Source organism: Phragmites australis, chromosome 9, assembly GCF_958298935.1.
Source record: "Phragmites australis chromosome 9, lpPhrAust1.1, whole genome shotgun sequence".
Classification (NCBI taxonomy): Eukaryota; Viridiplantae; Streptophyta; class Magnoliopsida; order Poales; family Poaceae; genus Phragmites; species Phragmites australis.
In genome coordinates, this window is record NC_084929.1 from 846,198 (window position 1) to 859,971 (window position 13,774).

Consider the following 13,774-nt stretch of genomic DNA (forward strand, 5'->3'; position numbering starts at 1 on the left):
TGCGCATATCAAGAATTCAAGATCTCGGACACAATTCCCTGTCCCCTTCTTCCAATACGTACGTACCCGCGCCATTACCTGCTTGCTATACTGCTATACTCACCTCTCTCTCTCTCTCTCTCTCTCTCTCTCTCTCTCTCTCTCTCTCTCTCTCTCTCTCTCTCTCCACGCACACTCATTCTTTCATCTCTCTCTCTCTCCACACACACACATTCTTTCGTACGCTTCTTTCACTTTTCTGTACCAGTGTTGCCTTGTGCTTTTGACAACAACGTTGCGCGCGTTGTTCTAAGCTAGCCTCTGTACACCATAGTACTCCACTACATGCACTTCTTCTTCTCTTTCTCAGTGTTCCCAAACTTCCATGTAACTGACTGATAATCCTTCATGCATGCATGCATGTATGCATGCTTGGTTTCATTCCATCAGATAGCAACCAACCTACCCGGCCGGCCTCATCTCTCCTCGTCCTACTCGCTTCCATATATATATAGACTCGAATCATTCTAAGACCGACACCATTGATAGCCTAGCTAGCTTACGTGTACATACATCACAAACTGAAGAATTTTTCTTTCCTTTCACCACTCCTTTTCCTTTATTCTATGCCATCTAGATGTCGCCACGCTTGTTTCATTTTGATTTGTCCTTGTATAAATTATACTCTATCCTACCTATAGTACATGTATATATGGTATATATGTGGTGACTAGAGTAACACATACTTATCTGTGTCCGCTAAATTAAGCCCTTAATTACTAAGTAGTGTTCGTTTGTATGTACTTACTTCTTTAATTTGCTACGGTAGTTCTAAAGACACTGACCTTATAAAGGGTGCAGCTACTAGCTATATATAGTCTGATACCTCTCACTCACTCACTCTCTTTCTCCACCTAGATATATGTATCTGTTGAGCTGATCAAAATGCATGGTCTTCATGGGATACAAAAATACCTTGGATTTCCTCGCTCTTTGGTACGTTCTATCACTGTAAAAAGATGAAAAAGTAAAAGGTGAAAAACGAAAGACACACACTTTTGAATGAGCCGGCCTCAGCTGGTTCTTTGACTACACCCTTTTGCTGCACAAACAACATTACAATTACACAATGCTACCACCAAACTATATATAGGGGAAATTAATAGCCCACAAATGGCTATATAATATCATTGCATGCTAGCAATAACCTCTAGTTTATACACGAACCAGGTATGCGTACATATATTGCCTGTGTTTCTCTAGTATTTCTCCTAAGATCAAATAGACCGTACCCGGCCATCATGGTTAACTACCATGTTAGCCAATTTAGTTGCACCACTGTGCTCAACTTCACCAATCATACTCGAATTTACAGGACTATAGCGCGAAAGCTCCAATGGTGCATGCATGGAGAGACCGAGAGATCGAGAACCATATAAAGCGGGAATAATAATTGACATATGATAGAAGTTTTCATGAACAAAATGAAGAACAACAACAGTACACATAGTTTCACTCCAAATGCACGATGAAACCTAAAGGAAAAAAACACAGAACCATTGATCATGCAAGCTAACTAGCTAGGAAATAATTATGCATGATCGATCAACCAAACGTGGCTAGCTCGCCCATCCAGAGCCCCTCCTCTCCAGTTCTTGAAGCATTGCAAATGCATGCTAGCTTTTTCTATATCACAATACCATCGAACACTCTATCGATCTAGCTAATTGTAGGATTAATATTGTAGCTGGCCATTAAGGTCATTGCAGCTTACAAGAGGTGGTTACCTGTAGCATGATGATTGGAGTAGGAAGAAGTGTAACCAGCAGTGAGGTGATGATCACCATACATGCCTCTTGCTGGGTAGCCTTCCCTTTTTGTTGGCATCACATGAAGCTCTCCTGACCCGTCTTCTCCGCCAACGCCGCCACGGCCATCACTACTGTCTAGACCTAACTGGAACATCCCTGGTATTGCCATTCCCAGAGGTGGCGCCAGCGGCCCCTGGTCCATTGCATGAAAGAATGGGAAGCCTTGCATCTGCTGCGCTCTCCACTGCTCCAGCCCGCCACCGACCGAGAAGTTGCCCGCGGCATCAAGGGAAGGCTTCCCCATCCCGGAGAAGCTTGAGCCAAGGCTCATGGCGTCGAAGTCGGCGAGGCGGAGCAGCGGCGGCAGCATGGACAAGTTGCTGCCTAGCATGGCAGGGCTCGGGAGAGCGGGCGCGTTAGCCGTGGTGCAAGTGGACGACGTCGACCCAGCTGGCGCCAATGCGGCGGTGGCGGCCGCCGCTGTCCCGGGAGTTGCTGCCGCCGCAGTCGCCTTGGGCTTCGCGCGCTTGGCGTGGCGGCGGTAGCCGCCGCCCACCGGCACGTTGCGGAGCGCGCCGCCGCGCGTCCAGTAGCGGCGGCAGGCGCGGCAGAAGTGGCGCGGCTGCGACAGCGAGTAGTTGTTGAAGTAGCAGAACTTGGTGTTGGTGGACTCGCAGCGGGGGCACTTGAGGCCCTGCTCCGGCAGCGGGATCCTCGCAAGCCGCGCCCGCTCAGACATCGACATCGGCTTCGCCGGCCCCACCTGCCCGCCGCCGCCACCTTCGGGAAGCGCTCCCCCCATGATTGATTGCTGGAGAAGCTCATGATTGCCGTCGCCGCCTCCGCTGGCCGCAACCTGGTGGTGAGCTTGCTGCTGCTGCAAATTGAATCAAAGATTTTCAGGGAAGCATCAAGAGAGACAGAGAGAGAGAAAAATACGAGCCAGCTGAACTGGAATTTATGCCAGAAATTGATCGGTCTAGCTAGTATATACCAAGATAGTGCTTGGGATCAGAATATTTAAGCCTTATTGGTGGTATTCTCTTCTTTTCAGTTTCAAATAACTATTGCTGCAACTTTCTCCTTCCTCACTCCTTTTATTATTCGTGCTTGTTCAAAAGAGAGTGAATAAAAACTTGGGAAAAGAAAGGGAGGGAAGATGCAAATAAAATTGACTGAAACTGGATTACCTGGTTATCGTTCCAGCTCGAGGAATCCAGGAAGGCAGGGGGGAAGATCATGGTGGGTGGTGATGCAGGAGATGCTATCTGGGTTGCTCTGGAGAAAGTGAGTCTTGTGTGTTAGGGTTTGCCTCTCTGCTTTCCCTTGTGCCGCCTTGTAGTTTTCTTCTGGTGTGGCTGCTTCTTGGAGATAGTGGAGGCTGCTTCGAATGGGAATCAGCTGAGAGGGATCGGAGGTGAGAGAAAGAGAAGAGCTGAGAGACTGAGACAGGCTAGGATCGGTACTGAGACTGAGGTGGGGTGAGCAAGAAAAAAAGGAAGAAAAAGTGGGCCTGTACCATTCTGTCTCTTTGTAGCATTATTTTTGTGTCATGTTGCGGCTTTTCTTCTTTTTGTGGTGCTGATGACCGATGAGGAGGATGCATACCATACACGTTCTCGCGCGCTGGTGCTGACAGCTAGCTGATAGAAATATATGGTGAGGATGGAAATTTTAATTATTATTATGCATGAACACCCATATATAATTCAGTAAAATGAAAGGAAAAGACTCAGATCCCACTGTGGTGTGTCCTGAAATGTCAGATCTACCCACTTTATGATTGTGTTTTGGCGATGATCAAAGTTATAATTATCCTTTGGAGAGTGGCACATTCTTCCAAACACAACTGTGACCACTAAGAAACTCAATACAACTATGTATTTTTCGAAATAAAGTTATGTATATGATTACCATGTTTCCAATCTAATTATATAAAAAGATATATATTGATAATCAAAGCTTCAAAAGTTTCCAACGCAAAAAAGTATCAAAAGTTTGGCCCAATGTACATCTAAGATGACAAGTTTTTGTGACTGAAGAAAGGTAGCAAGGATATTATAGTCGGAGTGTAAGACATAAGAATATAAGTGTAAATTGAACAGCGAATGAACAAGTTACATAAGTTAGCAACGATATTATGTAAGTCACTGTGTACATCTCATAAATTCTTAGTCATGTTTTGCAGGCCCCTGTGTTAGGGGCGGATCTTCAGAAGGAGGAGGGGGGGGGGGCTTAAGCCCCCCTACTTGGCTGCCACACCTGGGAGCCCCCCCCTATAATTTTTTTCAAGCCCTAGCCCCCAATAGCACACCCCAATTTTGCTCATTGCGTGGAGTTTGCATCGAGGGCGCCTATGACCGTGAGGGTGAGGCCATGAATCCCCAAATCCCTAATTGGCTAATATGGTGGGTGGGGGCGACAGCCGGTGAGTAGACTACTACACACAATCAAAGTCATAGTGGCACATACACAAAGAGACACACAGGGGCCAGGGCGGCAAGCAGGTAGGCAGTCAAGGCTTACTGGCTCAGCTACAGCCTACAACGCAAGTGCTATGAGAAGATTGACTAATGCGGCTACATGCCTACAACCTACAACAGTTGTTCTGAATATTTGGTCAAGCCTGGGTGTCTGGCTATATATTATTCTAAATTTTGATTTCTGGATATTTGTGTGATTGTGTCATTGTGTGCATCTCATAAATTCTTAGTCGTGTTTGCAGGCCCTTGTGTTAGGGGCGGATCTTCAGGAGGGTGGAGGAGCTCAAGCCCCATACCTAGCTCGCACACCTGGGAGCCCCCCTACAATTTTTCACAAGCCCTAGCCCCCATGGCAATGGATTGTCAGTCGAGTCGAGTGCTAGCGGCGCCGGGCGACGGAATGAAGAAGATGACCAATTGACCAGTCGAATGGACTAGGCCAATTTACTTTCTCAGCAACGCCCAACCCAATAGCTCATCTGACCATCCCAATTGCGCATCCCAATTTATCTCATCGCATTGAGTTCACGTCGAACAGTCGAAGGTGCTCGTAACCGTGAGGGTGAGGCCATGAATCCCCATTCCCAAACCCTAATTCGACGGGGGGGGGGGGGGGGCAGCCGATGAGCAGGCTACTACAGACAATCGGCGGCATAGGCACGCAGGGCGGTAGTGAATCCAACAAAGGGCCATGGTGGCAGGGCGGTAGCCGGCAGGGGCGCGCAGGGCGCATGCAGGCAGTTGGGGTTCATTGGCTCAGCTATAGCCTACAGCGCAAGCGTGGCTATAGGCCTACAGCCTACGTCAGTTGGTCTGAATATTTGGTCAGGCCTGGGCGCCTGGCTATTGTTCTGAGTTCTCGCTTATGAATATTTGTGTCATTGCATATCATTGTGTGTATCTCATAAATTCTTAATCGCGTTTGCAAGCCATTTTTATGTGAATCGTGATTGAGAACAAAGACCAGGGTGGAGCATTATGAGTTTTGGCCAGGGCATTCTGAATATTTGTGATTGTGTGTTGTTGTGTGATTCTGAATCGTGTTTGTGTGATTGTGATGGAACGAAAGTTGCAACTTCTAGTACTTGTCTAGTAATTGGAGATGAATGTGCTATTTATTTGGACAGATGGCTCTAATTTAGAGTCGTCTGTACTATTAATCTATTACAAACATTTCCAAATTAGGGTTGTTTGTGCTATTAGATTAGTACAAACAGTTTCAATCTGGAATCATCTATACTAATAATTTATACAGAAGGTTCAAAATCGTACACGGGATTTTGAAACTATATGTACAAAGGTTTCTATAGTAGTAAAATTCGACTACCTGCTTTAATAATAATAATAAAATAATAATAATAGTAATAATAGTAATAGTAACATTTTAAATTACTTTTCATAATAAATCTAATAGAATGAGAATCTCTCTGAGATCAACTGGCTAGTGAGAACAGAAAGCCACCTAGCTAGCCTTGGTTCGATTCTCACCAAACTTTAAGAACAAACCGAGGGAAACATCTTCCCTCCTAGTCAAGTTCCTTTTTTTAAACAAATTCAATGGTATAATTTTTATTTAACCAATATAATTTTTCATAGTTTTGTATATATTATTAGTCAAAGTTAAAAAGCTTTACCACCGAAATTCTAAAACACCCTATATTTTCAAACAAAGGGAGCATGCTACAGCTTGCAACACATGCAAGAAGTCCGAAGAGTGTTTGTTAAAAAGTTTAAACCATGAAATACTATTTGGATAATTGAGGATTTGAACACATATATGGTCCATGTTAATTACAGTGATTGTTAATACAGGGATTTAAATGTTGGACCACCGAGATTAAAATGCTAATCAAGAATAAAATGACCAATCAACTTAAAGGAAAAATTGCAAAAATTCACCTACACCTATAAAGGTTTGTCAGAAACCTCCCTACAACTATTTTTTATCATTCGCACCTGCAAGTTTTCTTTGTGTAAAATACCGCCCTTGGGCCATTGACCATACGACATGGCACTTGCATGTCTTCTAACGTGACATGATGACTTCTAACTAGACTTCTAGCATTTACGGAACCATTTAATCTGATACATAACCCCATCATGTGCACTTCTTACTCGCGCACTTGTGTGGATTCATCCCTTCAAGCGCAAAAAACCCTCTTCAAGTGTGAAAAAACGTAGCACTTTGTTGGATTCAATGGTACATGAGACGTTGGAAGCCATGCTAGAAGCCACCACGATACATAGGAAGCCACACAAACAACGTATCGTGTAGTCAACAACATTAGGAGGGTATTTGACATTAAACAAAAATTTTAGGTGTGAGAATGGCAAATTAATAGTTGTAAGAAGTTGTCGGTGGTTTTTTGTAATTTTCTCCAACTTGGAAAGATCGGGAAGTCTAAAAGACAAATTAAATTACATGCATGTACCAAACTGCAATGCGGTTTTATACGTAGTTGGGCTAGATATATAATGATATAGTCATGGTCGCGTGGGCTTATTGTAGCTTTGACTATTCATGACAAAATTTTACATGCATGCAGGGGATGAACACTTGAAGCTCTGATAGTCTGGCTACTGGATGCAATCTGGCATTCGATTTTCTCTGTGCTCATGTTGACTATTGAAGCAAAAGCTAGCAATCAGATGAATCTTTTCAGTAATTTGAACCTAGTCGATTGGTGTAAGAGAATGTTGATTGTACTTGCCAGAAGTGATATGTGACCAAAATAGGCCCTCACATATGTAATCACAAGAGTGCCGGTATTTTAGGCATAACCGCATAATCCTCTTGCAATGTGAGGGAGAATGAACTATTTTATCTGCCAATCCCAAGGAATTGAATTAATTGGATGGGCTCTCTGACTATCTGAAGAGAGCCAACAAAAGTCTTGCTTCAGTTAATCACCCGGCAATCAGTGTGACAAAATTGGGCTAGGTAGGTTTTGACAAAGTTCTTATCCTTGTTGCTTAATGGTGATTCTAATCATTGCGTTAAATTAAGTGGGGCCTCAACTTATTTCTTTTAGTTGGGTTTTAGTTTTGCTGCACAAGTAGTTGAAATGACAATTACTCCATATAATATCTGAATGCTGCTAACTTGAGAGGGCACAGACCGATTAATCATATGGACGGACATTTATGCTGCTGGTGATATATATGTGCCTTCTTTAAATCACTGGTGAGCACCTGTTTTGATTGTGCACATATATGCATCATTGGAAAGATAGATAGGGATGACCGCTTCAAAGGTAAAGAAAGGCGATCGATCAGTGAATTGGAGGTAGCAGACATGCTCGATCGATGGATTAGATTGCTTGCTCTGGTCCCCAATCAAAGAGGAAAGGAAAACTACACTGCTTACTTGCCTCTATTATATGTGCAGCTAATTCAATGGAGCCAAGCCAAGCTACCTGCTAAATATGCATGTGGTGATGTGGTGTCTGTGGGCCCAGGACTCACCTGGGCTGGCGTCCGGCCCACGATGACCCGCAGCCGATGACTTATCGCCATTGTTGAGGGAGGCAGAGAAAGCAAGCAAAGCAGCCATCCACCGAACCAAACATCACACCTGCCGGCTGCCGACACTGGAAGGAAGCCATGGTGTCTGCAATGATAACTCCAGTCATATCTTGGGAAAATGATGGACATTCTACTCATCAGATCAGTCACTGGTGATCAAGGTTTGATATGATATGGCTGGCATTGGCACGTGGAAATGTGGAAGGGACACAAGTCATCCAGCAGATGGATTATTACCCAGGCCAGGACCTGCGGCTGTAGATGCAATATCATGTAGGTATTGCACAACCTACCTGGACTGACCATGCAAGGAGATGGAGCTGAACAGACTTAATCTGAGTGCTTTGCTTATGTTCATACCGACTGAACATAAGCAAGCAAACACATCCACGCTTGCAGTGCAAAAACCATGTCAATCTGCAACAAATCGAGGTCACAGTCACCCAGATTATTGATAGCAACAGCCACAGGCCACTCACATATGTGTCCACATTGGTACAGCTGGATCACATAAGCAGAGCAAGAGAGGTCCTTTAATTTGCTCAAGTGAAGGAGCACCGGTACTGCCTCTACAGTATATACAGTATCTGCAGGCAACTCAAACTTCGCTACACATGAGAATTTGAGGAACTACGGCCACCACTTGGCCATTTATGCCAGCAGATATAACCATGAATTCATGGTGTTTGTGGTGGTGGTTTCGTTGGCTCATCACCCTGCTGCTGTTGCTGGCGGCCACCTTCCCCATCAGCCTTCTCCTGCAGCTGGTCCTTGAGCCCTTCCTGATATGTCTCCACGAAATTCTTCGTCGCGTTCGTGTACGTCGAGGCACGGGCCGCCACTGCATGGTCCTCCTCCAGCACGCTGGGCTCGCAGCTCCTCCTCCCCTTGTTGTCGGAGTTGGAGCCTTCTGAGTCCTCGTCTTCTTTGGCGTCCTCCTGCTGCTGCTTGTAGTCGTTAGGCCTGAGGATGCACCAGCGGTCGTGCCAAGTGAGTTTGGGCCTCTTCTTGCTGTGCGGAGGGTACGGCAACGACGACGGGAAGGCGATCTCCTTGAGGTCATACCGCACGTAGTCATACATACACCTTCCTGCTGACAACTCTCAACATCATCTCGATTGCTTGATTAATTGCCGCTACAGCAAATTCGACTCGATATGGGGTTCAACTTCAACACTGTGCTGAATTAACCTGCAGAACAACGAAAGAAAGAAAATGTTATCAGCTACAACTACAGATCCCTTCACGTGGTGTTTCCGTTCATATTTTGCATTCAGGCCAGGATGAAGCTGATACATAAGAGAATACTATCCCAACTAACAAGCAAGCAAACTGACAGGAAAGCTAGAAAATCCATTTGTGAAACTAACAAGCAAGACGAACACATCCCTGAACTCTCGTCCGCCTTGCAAGAAGTGCAGCTCGAGGTGGAGGAGGAGGCCTCCTACTTTCTGCATGTCTAATCTGTGAAGCGAATACTGAAACCATACATACATGCATGCATACATACATTGCGTTCGCCTAAGAGGCATTCCATCGAACACCTTGCCTGCAGGACCCAGTCAGAGAGGTCTCGATCCGGAGAAAGGCGTCGGCTGTCGGCTCAAAGGGGCGGAGAAAGGGCCGGCCACCGGAGACCGGCGAGGGAGCAGCCGAGCAGGGAGGGAGGTCGGGACTCGAGAAGAGTAGCAGAGTAGGGTTAGGCCCAGCCGGCCAATAAGCAGACGAGCGCCTGGACTGGCCTTGGGCTACTTGTTTCTGCCGAAGTACTTGTGTAACAAGGTTGATGGATCCACGACCGCATCGAGTCGAGCCGAGGGATGTGCTCGTTCCCCGAATTCCTTCAGTCCGTGCTGCTGGATGCGTTGTTTTCGGACTAGTCTAACTGATTTAAATATACATCTTATTCTGATGGCAGAGTGAAACTCAATTCGAATTTTTACTGTGTAGTATAATCTGACAAATATATATTTTATATCTATTTATACAAACAGTACAATTGTTAATGTCACAAAATCATTTTCATTCGAATAACCTATTACAATCTTACCTTTTGCATCCGCTCGTACAACTTCAGATTCAGTCAACCAAACAGAATCTCAACTCAGCCTTTCTAGACACGTATAACCAACTAAATACTCTTTTTTTCAACAAATATGACTCCGTTCAATCTGCTTCTTATCATCTGCTTATACGATGCAGTTGTACGAAATCTTGTCTGTAGAACCAAACACACCAAAAAAGGTTGATTTGCCCGTATAGGAGGATCCTGGCACGGTAGATACGTATAATCTTAGGGATAAGCGTATTTGGTTGCTTGGATGCAATGTTCCAGCTTGACCCAATAGATGCAAGTTTCTAAATCCACTCATGCAGACGGGTCCATTTATCAGTGTCACAAAATCATATTCATACGAGAAAATGACATAAAATTGTAATGATATAAAATTGTAAAATGACATAAAATTGTAAAATGTAGTCAAATTACAAGATTACAAAAAAGAAAGAAAAGAAAAAAATCTGCGTAAATTACAATATTTGAATATATATAATTACATATTTGGGTGTCAATCTCACGTAAATTACTGGTCAATGATTTTCGATGTTGCCTTTGCTGGCGCGGTTTGGAACGAACGAACTTGCCAAATTGGCCGTCCTTTTCCTGGTCAACTAACTACGACTGATTGACGATCATTTTGAAGTGACAATTTTAATACTTTGGATGCGACTAGCTAGACACATGGGCCTCTAACACCGGACGCATTCAGAGCCATTTCATCTTCACAAATTGGAACCATATCAACCATCCAACCCCATTTGTAATGTGAGATTTCGTAACAAAGAAACATCCCCTCTTACCTTTCTCCTCTTTTTTTTTTTTTTCTGGACCAACCGGCAACATTTAGTAATTACCAAGGATAGCTACAGATGTCTGGTTTCCCACGAAAGTTAGTGGTCAACGATGTTGTAAAAAGATTTGGCTGCTTGCATTCTAAATTGACATGTATTTGACCGTTGTGTCTCCGGTTTAATGGAATGTAACGATTTCTTTTTTAAAAAAAAGTTGCTAGGTATATAATCCAGTACATGGTACACAAATATGGACCAGTAGCTAGCTAGGTACCTATGCATGAGTCGCTGTGTGCCTGTGTCAACACTCTCGATCAACAATGGCCACTTCACTCACACATACAGCCAGGCCATGAGACAGATACAAGCTACAAGGTGCAGCGCCACATGAGAATACGACGACAAGATACACTTCGTGCGGTACGGCAAGCCGCAATGTAGCACACCATGGAAAATTCACGCATTTTAATTTCCAGAACATACAGCTTGCATTGCACAAGTCTATACTATCAACCCGTGGGACTGCACGGACTAGCAAATTATTAAACGAATGAATAGTTTCTTGAAAAAAATTGGTTGTATCTTCAAAATCCAGACATGAAAAGTATATATCATTTTTTTAGAATGAAACTTCTTTTGTGTATTTTGGAGTAACATTTGTAAATTATTGATTTCTAGTTACTTGGTGCATGCAAGCATGCATATTATTGAATCCAAATATTGTACAACACGACACTTGCACTTGTAGCGATTACGGCGATTAACAAACTTACACTTGCAGCCATATCTAGCTAGGGGTTCAAGACGATCTTTTCGTACTCGCCGGCGTGGGAGGAGGCAGCCGCGCCGCCGTCCTTGCCGTCGACGGGGAAGAAGAACGGGTAGGTCTCGTAGCGCGCCATGCAGCTGCTGTAGAGCACGCGGCACCCCCGCCGGAAGCGGCAGTAGTTGGGCAACTCCGCCACCGCCTGCGCCACGCACAGCCCGCAGTCGGCGGTGGTGATGTCCCTGGTGCACCACCCGAGGCCGTAGATGGTCGTTGACGTGGCATCGAACCTTGCTGTCTCCCTGGCGAGGCCGCCGCTCGCCGCCTCGCCGGCCTCTGCCGCCACCCGCGCCATCAGCTTGCGCTCGGCGCGGTCGAACGCCACGGGGTCGCTGGCGTTCATGGTGTTGATCAGGATGATCGTGTACCCGGTGTCCGGCAGGCCGAGGAAATCGGTGTCGTCGTACCGCATGAAGCAGTAGTCGTACCAGATCCGCGCGTCCGCCTGGCCGCGGCACGTGGAGGCGAGCGCCCGGGCCGCGGCGGAGATGCAGAGCACGCAGTCGGAGGCCGGGATGTCGCCGCGGCACTGCGCGAGGCCCCAGATGGCGGAGTCGCCGCGGCCGGCAGTGGCCGTGGCGTAGTAGTCGGCGGAGGCGCGCGGGACGAGCGCGGACAGCACCTGGCTGATGCTGGCCTGCGTCTGCGCGCCGGTGAAGTTCTTGGCGCAGTACGTGCTCACCGGGTCCACGGCCGAGCACAGCTGCGGAGCCGCCGCCGCCGCCGCGGCGAGAAGCACCAGCAGAAGCACCGGCGACGCCATTCAATTCGTTCGTGGATGTCCTCTTCTTCCCTGTCCTCTTGCTCCCGATGTGTACGTTGTGCCACGCCGCTGTTTGTTTGCATGCATATATAGGCGCCACGGCCCACGGACATGGCGTTAATATATTAATATTATGCGCGCAGATTGGCGCCAAGATATACGCAGGCAGCCATAGTTGACCAGATGTGATTGGCAGATGTTTGGCTTTGTGCACATGCATGATGCATGGTGCAGTAGAGTGCAGGGCAACGCATGAAGCACTTGTCAAGCGAAGCCTTCAACGGATGTACCGGTTCTCCCCGCACTAAAACTACCAAGACAAGCTGCCTCAACGTCCACAAGTACTGCTGGCCGCACCACTCATTCTTCAGCTCCGTAGGAACTGTGCATGCCTGTTAGGATCAGCGCTACTAGCGCGCTTGTATCACTGCTGTATTGACTATATATACATAGGCTCGTTCTTCAATGAATACAAGTCAAGCTTGATCAATTCATCCCATAGCACTCGATCGATCATGCCAACAATCAGCAGCTAGCTAGCTTCTAGACCACCAAGATAAGTCGCCCTGCAACTTGGACGGATGGACGCTTTCACAAGCAGCTAGTGAAATGTAATTTCACAATGTGATGTGTATCATCTTTCTATCTCTCTTATCTATCTATTCATTCTCTTATTTACTTTATATTTTTTATCTAAACTTTTAGCATAAATTTTAATGCAAATAGACGATTAAGATAAAAGATGCTTACTTAGCACGTTATGTAATTGTCCCTTACCAAGCAGCTAGCATGTTGGCCTTAGGCCATGCATGCAGCGACCACTCCTTTTCTGACCTGCAGCTCGATCTGCATGCCAGGCCATTCTGACTCTCTTCTCGTTGTGATCTTACGGACGCATGACCAATCTCATTACCCATACACCGAGGCAAGATTAATTACTATGTACGTCCACCCTTTGACATCACCTTGTTGAATTGTATGGTCACCAATATCAATGCAAGTGATCGACCATGCAATAATCCGTTGAAATCCAAGCTTAATTTGTGAAGTTAATATCGGCCAGTGCTGTGCACGCAGCTTTTGTTGACCTGACCAGTACCACACTCACTTTGATCTAAGTTTGACAGAGGCCAAAGATGAACAAAATCGCTGATTTCAGGTTTGACCAAGTTTGTTAGGTCGACTAGCTTGGCTAGCTAGTTAGTGCTTGCAGCGTCGTCATTGGTCAACGCCTTCTGGACATTGGACGTCTAGTTAGAAAGCGACCGATCCAGCGATGCACAACACATTATGTCTATTTCGGTCGAATTATTATGTATGTATATTGCTGTGTGACTAATTGGGCACTCCAATCCCCCGTCACCCATAGAAACAAGTGCACCGAGTTTTTTGTGTTTTTTTTTTTATCAACTGCCTCCTCTTCCAGAAGCAAGCATGTTCCTTATTAATTTTGACGTTGGTGAAGAACAGCAATCCATGTCCTCTTCTTCCTTTTTTTTTTTTGCTAGGGCGCCATCCTTGATGTCTTATGGCAACA

At 45.7% G+C, this 13,774-nt stretch overlaps 2 protein-coding genes and 1 pseudogene across 3 annotated transcripts; all 3 read right to left on the reverse strand.

Moving 5' to 3' along the window:
* Window positions 1-1,415: 1,415 nt before the first annotated feature.
* Window positions 1,416-3,281, reverse strand: LOC133928286 (dof zinc finger protein DOF3.6-like). 2 transcript variants are annotated; one of them, XM_062374547.1, is made up of 2 exons: window positions 2,981-3,281; window positions 1,416-2,664 (listed from the first exon to the last, which is right to left on the reverse strand). In XM_062374547.1, the coding sequence occupies exons 1-2, from the start codon at window positions 3,029-3,031 to the stop codon at window positions 1,750-1,752; spliced, it is 966 nt and encodes a 321-aa protein (XP_062230531.1). In that variant the 5' UTR covers window positions 3,032-3,281; the 3' UTR covers window positions 1,416-1,749. The 2 variants fall into 2 exon arrangements, with proteins under 2 accessions (XP_062230531.1, XP_062230529.1); XM_062374545.1 differs by having other exon boundaries at window positions 1,416-2,667; window positions 2,981-3,273.
* Window positions 3,282-8,197: 4,916 nt separating this feature from the next.
* Window positions 8,198-9,300, reverse strand: LOC133929659 (uncharacterized; annotated as a pseudogene).
* A 2,023-nt stretch (window positions 9,301-11,323) lies between these two features.
* On the reverse strand, window positions 11,324-12,336 carry LOC133928287 (cysteine-rich repeat secretory protein 55-like). The gene has a single exon (XM_062374548.1). The coding sequence runs from the start codon at window positions 12,235-12,237 to the stop codon at window positions 11,440-11,442; it is 798 nt and encodes a 265-aa protein (XP_062230532.1). The 5' UTR covers window positions 12,238-12,336; the 3' UTR covers window positions 11,324-11,439.
* Between the last annotated feature and the right edge of the window lie 1,438 nt (window positions 12,337-13,774).